We start from the raw sequence: 17,048 nt of genomic DNA on the forward strand, positions 1-17,048 counted from the left end.
CTGAGATAGGATATCATTTTACCTGTTGCACATATGGGGAAATGGAGGCTGATGGATTCATTGACTTCCCTAAGGCCACCCAGGAAGTCCTCAGGTGTTCCTGAACTGGGGTCTAGCCTTCCACCACAGTGTCCCCTCCACCTGTCCCAACACACACACACACACACACACACACAATATCACATGCAGCAGTCCACTCCCTGGAGTCATGACCATCCCCAGCCTTGGCTCTTGCCTATGGGAATGAAGAAGGAGTAAGTGAGGAAGTAATATTAAGTACATCCTATGTTATAGGTGTCCTCCATACATTCACAACCAGCTGGCAACATAGGGACTGTTATTCCATTTAACAGCTAAGGAGACTGAGGGTCCAAGAGTTGGAAAGGGGTAGAGCTGAACCAAGACCAGGGCTGTCTGACCCCCTCCACCAACACCTCTGAGTTCTCCCTCGTGTGGCACCTGTGCCTTTTTTTTTTTTTTTTTTTTTTTGTGGTATGTGGGCCTCTCACTGCTGTGGCCTCTCCCGTTGCGGAGCACAGGTTCCGGATGCGCAGGCTCAGAGGCCATGGCTCACAGGCCCAGCCGCTCTGCGGCATGTGGGATCTTCCCAGACCGGGGCTCAAACCCATGTCCCCTGCATTGGCAGGCAGATTCTTAACCACTGCGCCACCAGGGAAGCCCACACCTGTGCCTTTTGCTTGCCTCTTCTCCTAGACAGTCTGAGGTTCCCTGATAGAAATGGCATGGGAGTGTTCCCCCATTTGGTTCTCAAAAGAGTGAGAAGAGAGAACTGGAAAGAGTTGGATTCTTACGTGTGCGTGCGTGTGTGTGTGTGTGTGTGTGTGTGTGTGTGAGAGAGAGTTGCAATGCTCCCAAGTCCACCCCAGCATCCCCATCTGGGCTCCCCTTCTGTGACAGTGTGATGCTCTAGAAGCAAGAGTCTGATCACCTCCTCCTCTCACTACCAGCAAGTGCCCTCTCTCCTCTCAACAGTCCCAGGTTTGGTCTCTGTGGCTCCAGCCCGCCATGTGGATTAGGGCAGGTCCCTCCCCTTGGAATCTGTACTCCCTAAGGCCGTCTTCCACTGGGGATGATGCCCACGTCAGGCCGGTACTCAGAGCCTCTTCTTCAGATTTTTATATTTCCAGAACCTCATCTACCTCTCTTTCCAACTTGTTTGCCCCAGGAAAGCTCTGGGGCAATCCCATCAGCACCCCGAGCTTGCCTTGGCTCTCAGGAAGAGGCGACACTTAGCCAAGATGAATAGGGATCCAGTTCAGACTTGGCCTCTATGGCAACCAAGGCCCACCAGACCCCAGCCCAACATTCCCACCCCTCATTCCTCTTTTCTGCCTCCTCCACACCCACCTCATTGGTCATCAAGCATTTTCTCTGCCACACCTTTGCCCATGCTGTTCCCCTTACCTGGGTTGCCCTCCAGACCCCTCCCATCCCTGTCCAAGGAAAGCAGCCCAGTGTGATGGAGGAGAGGGCAGGCTCTGAGGCTAGGCAGTCAGCTGTGGATTCGAATCTGACTTGGCCACTTTCCAGCTGTGTGACTTGGAGCGTGTGTTTTAATCTCCCTGTAAACAGAAATGGTCACACCTCCTTCCCTGGGTTACTGGGAGGATTAAATAACAAAACCTCTGAGCAGCAGAGCCTGGTGCCTGGTGAGTGCTCAATGAACACAGTTATTATTACCATTAGCACAGTGCGGGGTGCACAGTGGGCATTCGGTGATGGTAGCCCTTGTGTCACAGCCAACACTCTGGAACCACGAGCTCTCTCCCCAGCCCGCCCCTGCTCAACTCCTGACTGTCCAGAAGTGAGGATCGGAACTTTCTCCCAGCATCTTCCCTGTCAGCATGGTGCCAGCATCTCGTTCCCCTGAAGCCCACGCTCCAGCCACTCAGAACCTCTCACTCAGTTGCCTGCATACTTACACCTGAGCCTGTGCTCGGCCTCCCTTCTGCCTTAAGTACCGCCCCCCCCCACCCCCCGCCCCGACTTCCTGTGGGGATTCCCAGCAGTCCGATGAGGCGGAGCCCTTAGGCGCCTCCTCAGTGAAGCCTCTCTCACTCCTCACTTTTCTACCCTCCGGTGAGACCAGCTTCACAGCTCCTGGTGATTCTCTGATCCCAGCACACAGGAAGCCATGCTGTCCTTCAGTAATTGGTCTGTCATCCACTAGACTGTGAACTCTACCAGGCAGGGAACCAGGTCTGACTGTCTCTGTGTCCCCAGATCCCACTTAGCAAGGAGTCCAGCCCACAGTGGGTATCCACAGATGTCGGTCCCAGCCTGCCGCCTACCCGGCACTCCCTTAGGGGCTGGAGGCGTTGCACGCATGCAGGACACGAGGGGTTTGTGAGGGCAGCTGAGCAGCAAGGTTTATAGAGGAGCCCAGGGCAGCAGCAGGGTGATTATCTGGAACTGGGTTGGCAGGCTCAGGGCACAGCCAGCCTAAGCTGGGGGTCAGGGGCCCATGGACCCTTCATTCCCCCAGGGGCACAGTGTAGGCGGCATGATGTGGGATGCCCCAGGAAGGGCCAGGGCGTAGGGGTGAGCCTCCCTCCATCAGCCCGGGACACAGCTGGTGCTGAGGGCCCCATCATTCTGACCAAGAGACCCCCCTTTGGAGCCAGAGTTAAGAGGGGAAGGGCACCACCCATCCAACGTGTCCATCTGGTGTGGCGATGTGCCAGCAGGTAGAGTCCCACATGCAGAGCTCCCTCTGGGCTGCAGGAGGTGGGGGACCTGGGTGGGCAGGCGGGCGCGGCAGCAGGGGGCCCCCAGGGAGCCTAGTCCAGCGGCCCCTGGAAAATGAGGCGGACACAGCCATGCTCGCCAGTGAGCCAGGCCCCGCAAAAGGGACAAGCAGCGTGGAAAGCGTGGGTGCCATGGGGCAGTGGCGTCTGAGCCCAGTAGCGGGCAGTCTTCTCAGAGCAGACGTGGCCACAGGGTGCGAAGGCGTGGCTGGGCGGCCCGGGGTCCAGGCAGAGGCCGGCCTCCTGGCCGAGCCACAGGGGCACGTAGGGCCCCACGAGGCGGCAGAGAGGACACTCGCGCTCCTGGGGGCCCCGCTCGCGCCGGCAGCCCCAGCCGTGGTAGCCGTGGACGTGGCCACAGCGGACGTAGACCCAGGGCTGCTGCTTGTCGGGTGCCGTGCGGCCACGGGCTGGGCTGGGGAAGGCGAGGGTGCTGAGGCCCACGGGACACTGGGGCCGCGCTGCATTCGCCTCCTGCCTCTGGGCTTCCAGCTGCTTCAGCGTGGGCGCCCGCAGCAGCCCCGCCGGCGTGCGCCACAGCAGCGTAGCTCCACACAGGTCAATGAGGGAGCCGTCCTGTAGCACGTTGGACTCGTTTTCCACCTGCCAGGGCAGCAGAAGAGCCTTATTGCCCAAGAGGCTCCTGAACCCCCTGCCACTGGGCCGCCGTGACCCCAGTCAAGCCACCCATCCATCCCACTGAACCTCCCTAGAGAGAGCACTCTGGACCCGTGGGGCTGGCTGGGGCAGAGGAGGGTGTTGGACTGGGGCAGAGGAGGGGGGAGGGTGGGGGCAGAGGAGCAGAAAAGACTGAGAAGCCGCGTGGGAGGGGAGGCAAGTGGCCCCAGGCAGGCACTGTCCGAAAAAACAGCAACAACAAAAAACACCCAGGCAGGCACCGTTCCTTACACTCAGTGGAACGTGGGCCTTGGTCGCCTCATCTGTCAAATCAGAAGGCCTGGACCAAAATGGGAGTTTTCTAAAACATTTTCCCAGGCTCTCCCCTAATGGCAGAGGCCAGAAACTCCTCTGTCCAAAACACTGGAACTTAGCCCAAAGCAGGCATCCTAAGGGCTGAGGTTAAAAGCAAGGACTCTAGCACTAGATCGTCTGGGTGTGAATGCTGGCCTCAGCATTGACTAACTCTGTGTCCCTGGTCAAGTAACTTATCCTCTCTGTGTCTTAATTTCCTTATCCTCAAGATGGATTTTACTTCCCTGTATAGCAAGTGGTTCTCATGAATCAACGTAAACACTTGGAACAGTGCCCAGAACATAGTAGGTGCTCAATAAGTGTGTCCTAGTGAAACGTTCAAAAGCATAATTTTAAAAAAGAATGTTTCCCCAGATCTCCCAATAGAATTGATGCTCTGGAAAGATAAGCCATGCTTTTCCTCGAGGTTTGGCATCTCCTTGCCCGAGGTGCTCATACCTAGGAAAAGCTCTGCGTGGCCCATTTGAGGATCTTCGCCGCATGACATTGGGCAAGCCCCTATGTCTCTCTAGGACATTAGTTCTCTGGTCTGTACCACATGGAGCGTTCACTGTCACCTGTGTCAGAACTACTCCAAGGCCCTTTCCTGCTGGGAGAGAATAAAGCTAAACCCGTGTGAACGTGACAGACACGTTACAAACTGCCAACACTTCAGGCTACAAACTGCTCACACACAGGCCGAGTGTCACCCTCATAGGAGGGTGTGAATTTCTCAGCTGCCGGCATCCTCAAAACCACTTGGTACTGCACGGTGTGCATGTGTGGGTGCCACTTCACATCACCCCAGGGACCTCCGGCAGTATGTGGGCTCCACTTGGAGATGCTGGTCTGTTCCCCTCTGTGGTGCAAGTGGCACATGCCCCCAGATGGACGCTGTTGGGGATCCCTTGTGCAGCAGGACTGGAGATCATCTGTCCTGGCTTGGGAAGGGGGAAGGGGAGATTGAGAGGACCCAGGAAGGATGAGGGGATGGGGAGGAGGGTGGACAGGCCACCTACCAGCTTCCCCCGCTGCTGTGCCGAGCGGCTGTCCCTCAGAGTATATACATTCCCACAGACCGAGATCTCCCGCCAGACACCCGGGGCCGAGTCCTCAGAGAAGCCGCCTGCTGGGTGCATCACCAGGACCCCGTTGGTGGTTAAGCCGTCCATCAGGCCGTCAGGGGTCCGCCATTTGGCTGCCCGCTCCTGGGACCACACGTGGGATCAGATCACATCCCCGAGTGGCCCCCAGCAGGCTGCGAGCCAGGAGTGCTGCCCCTCTACCCTCGAGCTCAGAGGTGGCCCGGAGAGGACTAGAATTGGCGCTGCATGACCTTGGGCGTCACCTGACCTCTCTGAGCCTCGCTGTGCTCATTTGTTAAGTGGGCTTGCTAATCCCTGCATAGGTCATGGTTATGGTCACTGCAGGCTGGTCCATCACCCCAGGATGCTGCCCCTCCCCAGCCTACCCCTCGGCTCACTCTCAGATGTAGTGCTGGTCCCTGCCCGGGGGGCTCACTCACTCCCAGGAAGATGTTGCTGGAGGCATCGAAGCCAGCGGCATAGATGCGGGCGGTATAGGGCGGCCGGCGGTCACAGAGGATGCGGCAGGCATAGCGGGAGATGGTGCTCTGGGCAGAGGGGCCCTCGGCAGCCCCTCCTCCAGGGGACGTGTCTGTTACCACAAAGTCGATCATGTTCTCCGTGGAGCGGCCAATCTGTGAGGGAGGGGAGGGCAGGCACAGGAATGCTGTGTGCACAGGTCAATCCTGCGGGCTTCCCATCCCAGGGTCCCCAGCAGCTGCTCTGTGTGCAGGGTCACCAAACAAGGAGGGGACAGCACCATCCCAGCTCCCTGGGGGTCTCCACATCCAATCACTGGTGTCTGTGTTTCTCCTTCTCTGTCTCTCCCCCAGTTCCTGGAAGCACCCCACTCAATTAAAAACTAGCTGATTTGCGGATAGAACAGTGAAAGGGTAACTGACACCCATAGTCTGGGAATGTTCAAATGTTAGTAGAAAATAGTGAATTTGGGGTAAATATTTACTATATATCATGTTAGGCATTTTGCATGCAATATCTCAGTTAATCTTCCCAACGATGCCCTGGGGTGGGACTATAATGGGCCCCACTTTACAGATGAGGAAACCAAGGCCCAGAGAGGTTAAGCGACTCTTGCCCAAAGTCATCCAGCTACTAACTGACAGAGCTGGGAACAGAAGCCAGGCAGTGCAACTCTCACAACACACTCTGAACTCCTAAACTGTATGCCTCCCGCAGGTGGGAGTCCAGGCTTGGGTCTGAATCTTGATCCAGCCACTGACTTCCTGTGTGACTGGGAAGTCAACAACCCTCACTGGGGTGTCCCGCTTCCTCATCTGAAGAGTGGTCCACTGCACTGAGGACTCAAAGTACCTGCCCCGTGGCCATGAGCCACCCCCTGGAACACCTGCAGAGCTGAGCGTCTAGGCCTGGTGGTCCAGTGGCCAAGGCTTGTGGAGGCGCCCGAGCATACCTGGAACATGTCTGTGTCACTGTCATGTGTGTACTCGACTATGACCGAGTGGCTCCGGGACAGTGTGTACGAGATGCTGTGCTGGCCACGGTTGCTCAGTGCCTGGTGACAGAAAGGGGAAGTCATTTTCCTGGGCATGTGGCCAGGAGAAGGGTGAGCCTCTAAGCCAGAAGCTGGAGCCCAAGGTCCAGTGGCCACTCCTAGGGAAGGGGCGGTTCCACCCTTTGCAGAGGGTGTATTGTGCAGCTGGCACTTTACACAGGTTACCTTATTCGATCCCTAAAGCCACCCGAAGGAGGCATGGTTATCATTCCCGTTTTACAGTTGAGGGAACTGCAGCTCCAAGAGGAGGAGAAACTGGCCTAAGGTCTAACAGCTGGAAACAGAAGAGCCCGAATTCTAACCCAAACCCTCTGCAGCCAAAGGCCTTTCCTTCGTCATTGCTGTGTGACTGTCACATCCCCTCTCTGAGCCTTGGACGCCTCTAAAAATGATGCTGACCACTTCCATCCAATGGATGGGGTCTGGTGGTCAAGGAAACACTTTGCAGACTGTAACACATGGCAAGGGATCTCCCACCAGCACCATGTCTCTGGGGCAGTGAGTGAAGACACAGTGGGCTCCCCTGCTCCAGCGGGGCTGTGGGCAGGTAGGACTGGGAAGACCAGCAACCAGGACTGCTGAACAAGCTGCTTGCCTTGGACACAAGCGGTGTGGAGATGTGGTGCATGACGTCCGGCTTCACTCCGTTGGCGTGTGGCCGGCGGCTCAGTGCCAGGCGGCTTCGGCGGCGGCCCTTGTCCCCACTTGCCAGACACCCATTGTAGCTGTGGATGTGAGGGTTAAGAAGAAAGGGTTGCAGGGAGAGAGAGAGAAAGTGAGCCCCTGAGAGACTAGGAGGAACTGCCAGCTTCTGGGCAGATCCTACCTTAATAAACAAGCCCTAGAACCACCCACAACTAGAAGACCCTACTATATCAAATTGGTGCCTTTGGGGAGTGGGGTGGGGGTCAGAATATCCTCATAAGGCCTTGCATCCAATTAACCAGTGTTTTCTGGACTCCTGAACCATGGCTGGCCAGGTGCCAGGTGCTGGCATGGTATAGTGACACACCACAGTTCTGTGCCCTAAGGTTTTCAAGGAACCTGGGTGCCACCTGCCATGATCCAGGCAGAAGCCAAGTATGCCCCAGGCCCAGAGACAGGAGAAGGGAATTCTGGCCCCAGGATCAGGTTTCTAAGAGAGGGGACACCCATACTGGGCCTTGAAGAACTAGAAAGGATTCACCTTTAGCAAACTGTCATTAATTATATCACAAGTACTACCTGAAACCAGAATGAAAGAAAAAAACAGACCCACAATGCCACTACCTCCATATCGCCACACACATTAAATTTCTACCTTCCTTTCCAGCTCTTGTCCGGAGGGAATGATTGTGGAGGGCAAAGATGGAGTGAGTCATAACCTTGATCGCTGCCATGTACCGGAGCCTCCCGTGTTCTTGGTGCTTCACATTATTAATTACCTAATAGAACGTGTACAACGTCCTGCCAGGCAAGTATCTTTCTTCTCATTTTACGAATGAGGAAAATTGAGGCTCAGGGAGATAAAATGACTTGCCTGAGGTCCCAGGCTAGTCAGTGGGAAAAGTCTAGATGTGAACTCGGGTCAGTCTGACTCCAGCCTCTTCTGCAGAAGACTTTCTGTAGGAGGGCTCACCCTGAGCAAAGGCCCTGAGGCTGGAAGGGTTTGGTGAGATCAGAGAGTGGTGATTTGGGTGCTAAAGTGCAGCAGGGGAAAATGAACTTAGTGGGAGGGTCCTGAACACCAGGCTGAGGATTCTGGACTTTATTCCATAAGCAGTGGGGAGCCATGGAAGGTTTGGCGGCGGGAAGTGAAAAGGACGAATAGCTGGCAAATACAGCTGAGGACCACTTGAATCAGAATCTTCCCCGGCCTCACACATGGAGATTCTGATTCTGTAGGTTTGGGATGGGCCTGTCAATGGGCATTTTCCAATGTGCTCGCCAGGTGGCTCTGATGTCCAGCCAGTGTGGGGCTTCACTGCCCTGCAGAGAACAAATGGCAGTCAAGAGGGCCTGTCCCCTTAGGTCTGAGCTCTCCCTCATCAGTGGCCTCACCCTCAGCTGCAATGCCAGCTCTTCCTTTGGGACATCGAGCAGCTGCTTTTTTTTTTTTGGAACGTGTGGAGTCCTAACCACTGGACCACCAGGGAATTCTGAAGCAGCTGCTTTTCTAATGCAAGCACCCCTGAGAGGGGCATCACTTTTGCCCTTGTAAGCTCTTCCCACATATGGGGCGTGGGACAGTTCAGGACACAGGCTGGGGGCTCAGACTGGCCTGGCTTAAATCCTGGCTTTTCCGCTTATCATATGACCTCTGTAAAATGGGGCTAATTTATGAGGACCTACCTCACAGGTTCATTGTGAGAACTAAAGGAGATAAAGCATTTAAAAATGCTTGGCACAGAGTTTGGCATATATATAGCAAGCCCAAGTGGTTGAGAGTCCGCCTGCCGATGCAGGGGATACGGGTTCGTGCCCCGGTCTGGGAGGATCCCATATGCCGTGGAGCGGCTGGGCCCGTGAGCCATGGCCGCTGAGCCTGCGCATCCGGAGCCTGTGCTCCGCAACGGGAGAGGCCACAACAGTGAGAGGCCCGCGTACGGAAAAAAAAAAAAAAACAAACAAGCAAGCCCGTGGTAAGTGTTAGCTATTATTATTATTATTACTGAAAAAAAAGTACATGGCATGTACATGTCAACAAACAGTAGCCATTATTATTTCTAAATAATCATCACAATGATAACATAGCTTATCATATACTTTCTTCGGGGTAGAGAGAGAGGCCAAAAGGAGGTACAGATGGGGGGTGGGGGAGGAAGGAGAGGAATCTGTGCCTGGGGCAAGAGCTAGGTGGGTGGTGCAGAGATCCTGGTCAGGTGAAGACCAGGAAGGGATGAGCTCTACTCAGCCACCAACTCATGTCTCTTCCTCTCTCCTGGCCTCAGTTTCCTCATCTGTAGCATGAGGGTCAGCTGTAGCTTAGCAAAAGTTCACTAGACCTAGAGTAAAAAGCCCTGGGTCCAAATCCCAGCCCTGCCACTTACCAGCTGTGTGCCCTTGGGCCAGTCACTTCCCCTCTCTGAGCCTCGGTTTCCTCACCTCCTTCCTCACAGCATCTTTGTGAAGATTGAAATGAAATAATGTCCATGAAAGGGCTCGGCACAGGCCTGCCTCCCAGAACACTTGGTGCGTGCCAGGCACTGTCCTACGTGCTTTACAGAAATCACCTCATTCATTCCTTCCGACAACCCTCTGAGGTATTATTATTAGCATCCCTATTGGGAAATGGGAAAACAGAGGCACAGGGAAGTTAAGCAACTTGCAGAGGCAGGATTTGAACCAAGCAGTTTTGCTGGAGAACCAGAGTTCTTCACCTCAGACTACACACACTAGGTGCTTTATGAAAGGCAGCTGGTGTTACTTTCTTCTGCTCAGAAATGTGGGTGGGCAGTTAGAGTTGTCTCAGTAATTTATGAAAAATGGGAAGATAAAATAACAATTATGAATTGAGGTGGGCTTGGTCAACTTTGTCTCTCAGCTGGGAAGGTGAGGAGGGACAAACAGCAGGAGGCCCTAAGTGGGGAGAGCTGGGGCCCTTGGTCTGGCTGTTCTGTGGGGTGCCTGGTGCCCCGCCCCACCTGGACCAGGGAGGCTCACCCCAGAACGATGAGTTCACCATACTTGATGGGCTCCTCCCCTGGCTGTGCATCTTCACTGGGAGAAGAGAGGACACAAGAGCCCTGGTTCTCCGGGTGCTGGAGGTCTGAGGTTCGGGGGGAGCCCACTTCAGGGTTTCCTTCCAACACCATTCTGGGCAGAGTGGGAGAGGAGAAAAAGAGCTTTGCAGCCTCCCATCCCAGCCCCCTCAATGCCAGCTCCAGCCTGCTGCAGGCCACCTAGGCTAACAACAGAGTGACCTTTCACCCACTCTGTTGCTATGGCAACCACTTCACTTCTGCCTCCCCTAAACTGACAGGGTTGCTGGGATACCAGGGAAGGTAGATGGATGGGATGGAACCAAGAGGGTGGGGCTACACAGAGGGTCAGAATATTTGGCAGGGGCAGAGGGATGGACCAACTCGGGGTGGCCAGAAGCCTCTTTTTGGCCAGGACCTCAGTCTGGGACGTGCTTGGAAGAAAGTCACCCCAGGAGTTGGGGGCCCTTACTGCTCATCCTTCACTCCGTTCCTGGGTTTGGCTCTCAGCCCCGGGACCCCTGAGTAACACTTCTGTCAGGTTTTTGGAATCTACCTGTCCATCTTAATCTTTCTGCCCCTTTGCCGGTCTAGGCCTCTGTCTGTCTGTCTGTTTTCTCAGTGACTCTCTGTCCCCGCCGCTGTCCTTTTCGCCATCTCTCTACCCACGCTACTCCCTATCTCCGCCTGTCTGGCCACCTCTACCTCCCCATCCATCTGCCCCAGTCTCCCCATCTTGTCCTCGCCCTGCGGGCAGGCCTCTGGACCCCTCCCCGGTGCACCCCCCTCCCTCCCTCAGGTGTCAGTCTGCAGTCCCCGGGCCGCCCGGGTCTCTGGAGGCCTGTGGGGGCGGCGCTCCCCCCTCCCGCTCGGGCTGCAGCAGAGCCGGTCCCCGCAGGAAGCCTGTTTGGAAAATATCCCAGCGCAGGAGGGACTGCGCCGGGGCAGGCCGGCGCCCCGCGCCCGGGGCAGGCACAATGACAGCCCAGCGCATACGCAGATACACACCCGGCGGCCCCTCCACACAAACACGCGCGCTCACACACACAGTCCAGCACAACCTGAGCCCCGCGGGCAGTGCCCGGACGGGCGCAGAGTCCACCCTCGACCCCCCACAGCAGGCGCGATCGCGCAAAGAGCCACAGGCGCCCGCCCTCAGACCAAGTACCCCTGCCATCCAGACACTCAAACACGCCCCCAGCGTCCGCTGGGGCCCGCCTGGCGAAGCCCCCGCCCCCTCCGCCCCGGCAGCCTCACCTGGCCGCGCTCCGGCCCCCGCTCGGCGCCTCTCCCTCCGCGCCTCGCTCCTGCTCGGCCCTGGGGCTGCTGCGGCGGGATGGGCCCGGTCCGCGGCGGCTCCGCGCTGCCTCGTCACGGAGACACCCGGAGCCGGGGGAGGGGTACGGGCGCCAACAGCCACGCTCCGCCCCCTGTCCTTATGCCCCGCCCCGTGGAAGCCCCGCCCAACTCAAGACTCCGCCCTTGCGGCGAAGCTCTTCCCCAGTCGGCGGAGCCCCGCCCTTTCTCAGGAGACCACGCCCCTTATAGGGCCCCGCCTTCTGGCCCTTGGAAGCCCCGCCCACCACTCTATTTTAGGAACGCCCCCGCCCAACTTCGCCAGCTCTGGGACTCTCAGGTAGTCTATGAGATCCCTCCCCCAGTTCGGGCTCCCCTGACCCCGCCCTCATTTCTGGGGACTCCCGGGTTCTCCTTGACACCCTGGCGCCCCCTCCCCCACCGCGGTCTAGGACCTTCCCACTGGGGTGGAGGCCTCTTTCCCCACCTTAGGCCAGGGACTCTCCACCTCCTGCCCGAGAACTCGCCTCCCAGATGGGGAAGCCGTGGAATTAGAGGAGAGAGGCAGTGGCGGGAAGGAGAGAGAGAGAAGGAAAATACTAGAGGAGGCGGAGGAGGGGGTGTGCGTCAGCAGGAAGGAGAGGAAAGCCGCCGCGTTTGACTCCAGTAGCAGACCTGTCTTCCCCCACCAAGCTCGGCTGCTTTCTCGCTGTGCAACCTCCGGCTGACTCTGGGCCCCCCAGGTGTCTAGGAACACCTCCCTCTCTCCCGCCAGCTTGCACACACTACCTGAGATGCCGCAAGGGGGATGGAGACCTTTGGGGGTTTGCAGTCCCCTCCGGTCCTGGGCTTGCAAGAGATCTCGTCTGTCAGTCTGTGCCAGGTGCTATGTGCTGTGCTTTGAACAAAGTAAGCCCTTTAATTCTTGGGAGACAGGCACTATAATCACCCATTTTACAGATGAGAAAACAGAGATTTAGGAACCTGACTTGGTCGTGGTTACTTTCCTAGAAAGGGCCCAAGAGTGGAACTCAGCTATGTGACTCCAAAGTCTGGACTCCTAACTTCTATACCTTGTTGTTAGGACTTGGGAAGGCTGGACAGCACTCAGAGGTGCAGAGCCAGAGAGACCCAGAGATGCATCAGATAAGATCCCTAGAGCTCATTATCTCTTGGTCTGTTTGGAACTATAACCAAGAGCTGGGGGAAGCCCAGAGGGTGGACCTTTAATTTGCATCTTTGGAGTGCATGCTTTATTGAGGAAATCAAGGAAGGCTGCACAGAGGAAGGCACCTTTGGCCCCAATCAAGAAGGATAAGTGAAACTTTGCCCACACATTCCTGAGAGGGGGCACACTTCCCCTCTGTCTCCCCAGCTTGTTGCTTATGAAGCTGCCAGTCTCCAAGACTCCTCCTGGGCCTCACCACATCCACACACCCCACTAACTCTGCCACCTAAAAATAGTCCAAGATACCAACTGCTTTGCCAACTGTTCTGGGGCCCCAGCAGCCAGATGAAACAAGAAAGCAGCTGACAGCACACCCTTTGAGGACAAAAGCAGTCATTAATCAAAGAGAAACTCCCTGAGAGGCCACCACAGGGCAGGCTAGACTGCTGAGCTGCCGGCAGCAGGTCATACAAATCCTGCGCCACAGGGTAGCTTCCATACCTGACTGCCTACAGTATGCCCACCTGCATGCCAGGTATGCACAGCCATAATAGGACACAGGGACACTGTGACAGTCTTACTCCCCTTTGCACTCCCAGCTTCCAGCACATTTTCTGCCAGAGCAGGCCCTCTGTGAACATGTACTGAATTACTATTAGAATTCCCAGTTTACAGATGAGAAAATTGAGGCTGGGGTGGGGGTGGGCAGCCAGGTCACACAGCCAGGCAAGTATGGAACTGACGTTTGACCAGAGCCCCCGTGCTACGACCTGACACCAGACTGCAGGAAGGGCTATAAGAGGTTCCAAGGCTTTGTCCCAGGAGGCAGAGATTTCGCCTGTGGTAGAGGACTGGGCTTGGAGCTGCATAGTGGGTACAGCCAGACCAGGAGGGACCTCTGGGAGCATGTGATGAGCCTGATTGAAGCATTGTCCAGGTCAGGGAGAGGAAGGGTGAGTTGGAACACCACCAACAGACACAGATTCTCAAGTCCCAGCCTTGGCTTCTGGCTCTAAGGCCCATGCTCTGTCCTAAGAACTCCAGCTTCGGGACTTCCCTGGTGGTCCAGTGGCGAAGGCTCTGCACTCCCAATGCAGGGGGGCCTGGGTTTGATCCCTGGTCAGGGAACCAGATCCCACATGCCGCAACTAAAAGATCCTGCGTGCCACAACTAAGACCCGGTGCAGCCAAATAAATAAATAAATGTTAAAAAAAAAAAAAAAGAACTCCAGCTTCATAATCTCTCTAGGCGTCACTTCCTGTATTTATAAAATGGAATAATAATAGTATCTTCCTGAACTGGGTTAAAAATGTGCAGTATTGTTTTGAAAACCTTTTTGTTCAGCCCCTCCCTTCTCTCTTCAATCTAGATCTTGACCCTATTGCTTTTTTTTTTGGCTGCGTTGGGTCTTAGGCGAGCGGGGGCTACTCTTTGTTGCGGTGTGCGGGCTTCTCATTGTGGTGGCTTCTCTTGTTGCAAAGCACGGGCTCTAGGCGTGCGGGCTTCAGTAGTTGCAGCATGCGGGCTCAGTAGTTGTGGTATGTGGGCTCTAGAGCAAGGCTCAGTAGTTGTGGTGCACCGGCTTAGTTGCTCCGTGGCATGTGGGATCTTCCCGAACCAGGGCTCAAACCCGTGTCCTCTGCATTGGCAGGCGGATTCTTAACCACTGCTCCACCAGGGAAGTCCCAACCCTATTGCTTTTTAGAAAGGGGACAAAGAAAGGAACAAGATACAGCCTGTATTTCTTTTTTCTTTTTTTTGCGGTACACGGGCCTCTCACTGTTGTGGCCTCTCCCATTGTGGAGCACAGGCTCCAGACGCGCAGGCCCAGCAGCCATGGCCCACGGGCCCAGCCGCTCCGCGGCACATGGGATCCTCCCGGACCGGGGCACGAACCCACGTCCCCTGCATCAGCAGGCGGACTCTCAACCACTGCACCACCAGGGAAGCCCCAGCCTGTATTTCTTCAATTCTTGGGTTCAAGTGCCCAGAGATAGGGGCTGGCATAAACAGATTGGAAGAGTATTTGTGCATCTAGTTGAGAAAGGATGTTGAAAACAAAGAAACCAACCAACCAACAACAAACGCTTTCTGGGCTAAGAGATTTGCAGAGGAATGGATGAGGAAGAGCTAAGATGCTGAGCTGTGCCTTTGAGGCCTTGTTGTAGGTAGAAGCATGGGGCTGGGAAAAGACAGACCCCTCAGATAGATTTAGGGATCCAAACCCTATTCCTTCAGAGTCCAAACTTGATTGGATCAGCTTGTGGAAAAATTTATGTTCTAGGACATTGTTGAAAACAATAGAGAACTCAGCTGGCAATGAGTGGAGTTTAACAGCTGGGTGTGGTCAGGGAAAGAGTCAGTCAAGGAGAGCTCTGCCCAAATCACTGTCATCCCAGGTGACTGTGGGCGGGCATGCAGACTGAGGACCAAGGGACAGAGGCTTTAAACTCAGGCTGTGGGAAAGGGGGATTCACTTTACTAAAATAATCCACCCAGTCACTAAACAAGCAAATAACAATAGTAAGCCCTTGGGGGTGGCAAATTCCAAGGTGCCACAATATATTATCTAAAATCTTCAGTTTCCAACAGGAAAGGATGACACATAGACTAGGAAAAAAAACAGGCAGGTGTCAGGATGTGGGGAAATCGGCACCCTCACACACTGATCGTGGGATTGTAAAATGCTGCAGCCACTTGGGAGAATAGTCCAGCATTGCTTCCGACAGTTAAACATAGTTACCATGTGACCCAGCAATTCCACTCCTAGGGATAGGCCCAAGAGAAATGAAAACATATGCCCACACAAAAATTTTTACACACATATTTATGGGAGCATTATTCATAATAGCAAAAACGTGGACAACCCAAGTGTTCATCAATTGTTGAATGGATAAACAAAATGTAGTATATCTATACAATGAAATATTATTCAGCCATAAAAAGGAACAAAGTACTGATATATGCTACAACCTTGAAAACATTATGCTAAGTGAAAGAAGTCAGTCATAAAACACTGCATATTGTATGATTTCATTTATAAGAAATATCAGAATAGGAAAATCTATAGACAGAAAGTGGATTGGTGCTTATTTAGCCAGGGAGGGATGGTGGAATGAGGGCTGATAGCTAAAGTGTATGAGTCTCTCTTTGAGGTAATGAAAATGTTCCAAAATTGACTGTGGTGATGGTTACATGTATCCGTGAACATACCCAAAACCACTAAGCTGTACACTTTAAATTGGTGAATTGTATGATATGTGAATTATATCTCAATATAGGTTTTACTAAAAAAGAACAAAATAGAACAAAACAAAACAAGCAAAAAAATAATAATAACATTGAGCAAAAGAAGCTAAACAGCAGAATTCATACTCTATAATTATATAATTATATTGATTATATTAATTATACAGTAATACTCTATAATTATATTGATGTAAATCTCAAAAATAGTCCAAACTAAGCTATGTCAGTTCAAGATGCTTACTTTGGTGGTAAAACTAATTAGAAAGGCAAGGAAGTTAACACCATGAAAATCAGGCTGGAAGGAGAACAGCGGGCGCTCCGGGGTGCTGTCTGGGGTGCTTGTCCAGGTTGCTGTTTGGTGTCTTGACAGAGTGGCACTCACCTGAGTGCTCGTTTAATGTTTGTTAAGCTGTACATTTATGTTGTATGAGCTTTTGGTTTGTTTATTGTATTTTATAATAAAAATGTTAAAAATAAGATGAGTTGGTTCAGGGGCGTCCCTGGTGGCGCAGTGGTTAAGAATCCGCCTGCCATTGTAGGGAACACGGGTTCGAGCCCTGGTCCAGGAAGATTCCACATGCCGTGGAGCAACTGAGCCGATGCGCCACAACTACTGAGCCTGCGCTCTAGAGCCCGTGAGCCACAACTACTGAAGCCCACACACCCAGAGCCTGTGCTCCACAACGAGAGAAGCCACCACAGTGAGAGGCCCACGCACCATAACAAACAGTCGCCCCCGCTCGCTGCAACTAGAGAAAAACCTGCGCACAGCAAAGAAGACCCAACACAGCCCAAAATGAATAAAACAAAATAAATAAATTTATTTTAAAAAAGAAAGAAAAAAGAAGAGTTGGTTCAATCAAACCCTCACATTCTGCAATTTGAATGGGTGGGGAGTTGTTCCAGCTGAAAAGTCGGGATGTAGAGGAGGCTGGTGAGGCTGTGATAGCCATGGCCAGAGTGAGTGAAGAGGAGCTGAGGAAGCCAGTGAGAGCAGGTGCACAGACAGATGGAAAACTATGGGAGGGGATAAGAAGGGCCCCTAGGGCTTCAAATGTTCATAGCTTGATTTATTCATTTATTTACCCACTGATCAACAGTGTTATTAAGTACTTGCTTTGGGTCACACCAATGAACCTACTTCTCCCTAATCCCCAGTGGTGCATCCCCAGCAATCATGTTTATCTTTGTGATATCATTCCCTGGCCACAGCTAAAGGGAGTAGGGGTGCCAACGTGACCCAGGCTGGGCCAATCACATTATGTCTCTTGGGAATTTGGAATGGAGACTCGGAG

The 17,048-nt window shown here is 54.0% G+C and overlaps 2 protein-coding genes across 6 annotated transcripts in view; both read right to left on the reverse strand.

Moving 5' to 3' along the window:
* The window catches only part of DPP3 (dipeptidyl peptidase 3), a 44,594-nt gene extending 36,153 nt beyond the window's left edge, over window positions 1-8,441 (reverse strand). Inside the window, exon 1 of the mRNA XM_082629014.1 lies at window positions 8,433-8,441. The gene's annotated coding sequence lies outside the window, so the exon portion shown is untranslated. The remainder of the gene's footprint in view (window positions 1-8,432) is intronic.
* Window positions 2,365-11,432, reverse strand: PELI3 (pellino E3 ubiquitin protein ligase family member 3). Of its 5 annotated transcripts, none has more exons than XM_082629016.1 (8): window positions 11,297-11,431; window positions 10,002-10,154; window positions 9,389-9,460; window positions 6,955-7,084; window positions 6,258-6,359; window positions 5,266-5,460; window positions 4,760-4,948; window positions 2,365-3,371 (listed from the first exon to the last, which is right to left on the reverse strand). In XM_082629016.1, the coding sequence occupies exons 2-8, from the start codon at window positions 10,151-10,153 to the stop codon at window positions 2,802-2,804; spliced, it is 1,410 nt and encodes a 469-aa protein (XP_082485142.1). In that variant the 5' UTR covers window position 10,154; window positions 11,297-11,431; the 3' UTR covers window positions 2,365-2,801. The 5 variants fall into 5 exon arrangements, with proteins under 5 accessions (XP_082485142.1, XP_082485141.1, XP_082485144.1 ...); XM_082629015.1 differs by having other exon boundaries at window positions 5,224-5,460; XM_082629018.1 differs by lacking the exon at window positions 10,002-10,154 and having other exon boundaries at window positions 5,224-5,460; window positions 11,297-11,432.
* Window positions 11,433-17,048: the final 5,616 nt, after the last annotated feature.

The sequence above is a fragment of the Mesoplodon mirus genome, assembly GCF_964341445.2.
Source record: "Mesoplodon mirus genome assembly, chromosome: 7".
In the NCBI taxonomy this organism is placed as follows: domain Eukaryota; kingdom Metazoa; phylum Chordata; class Mammalia; order Artiodactyla; family Ziphiidae; genus Mesoplodon; species Mesoplodon mirus.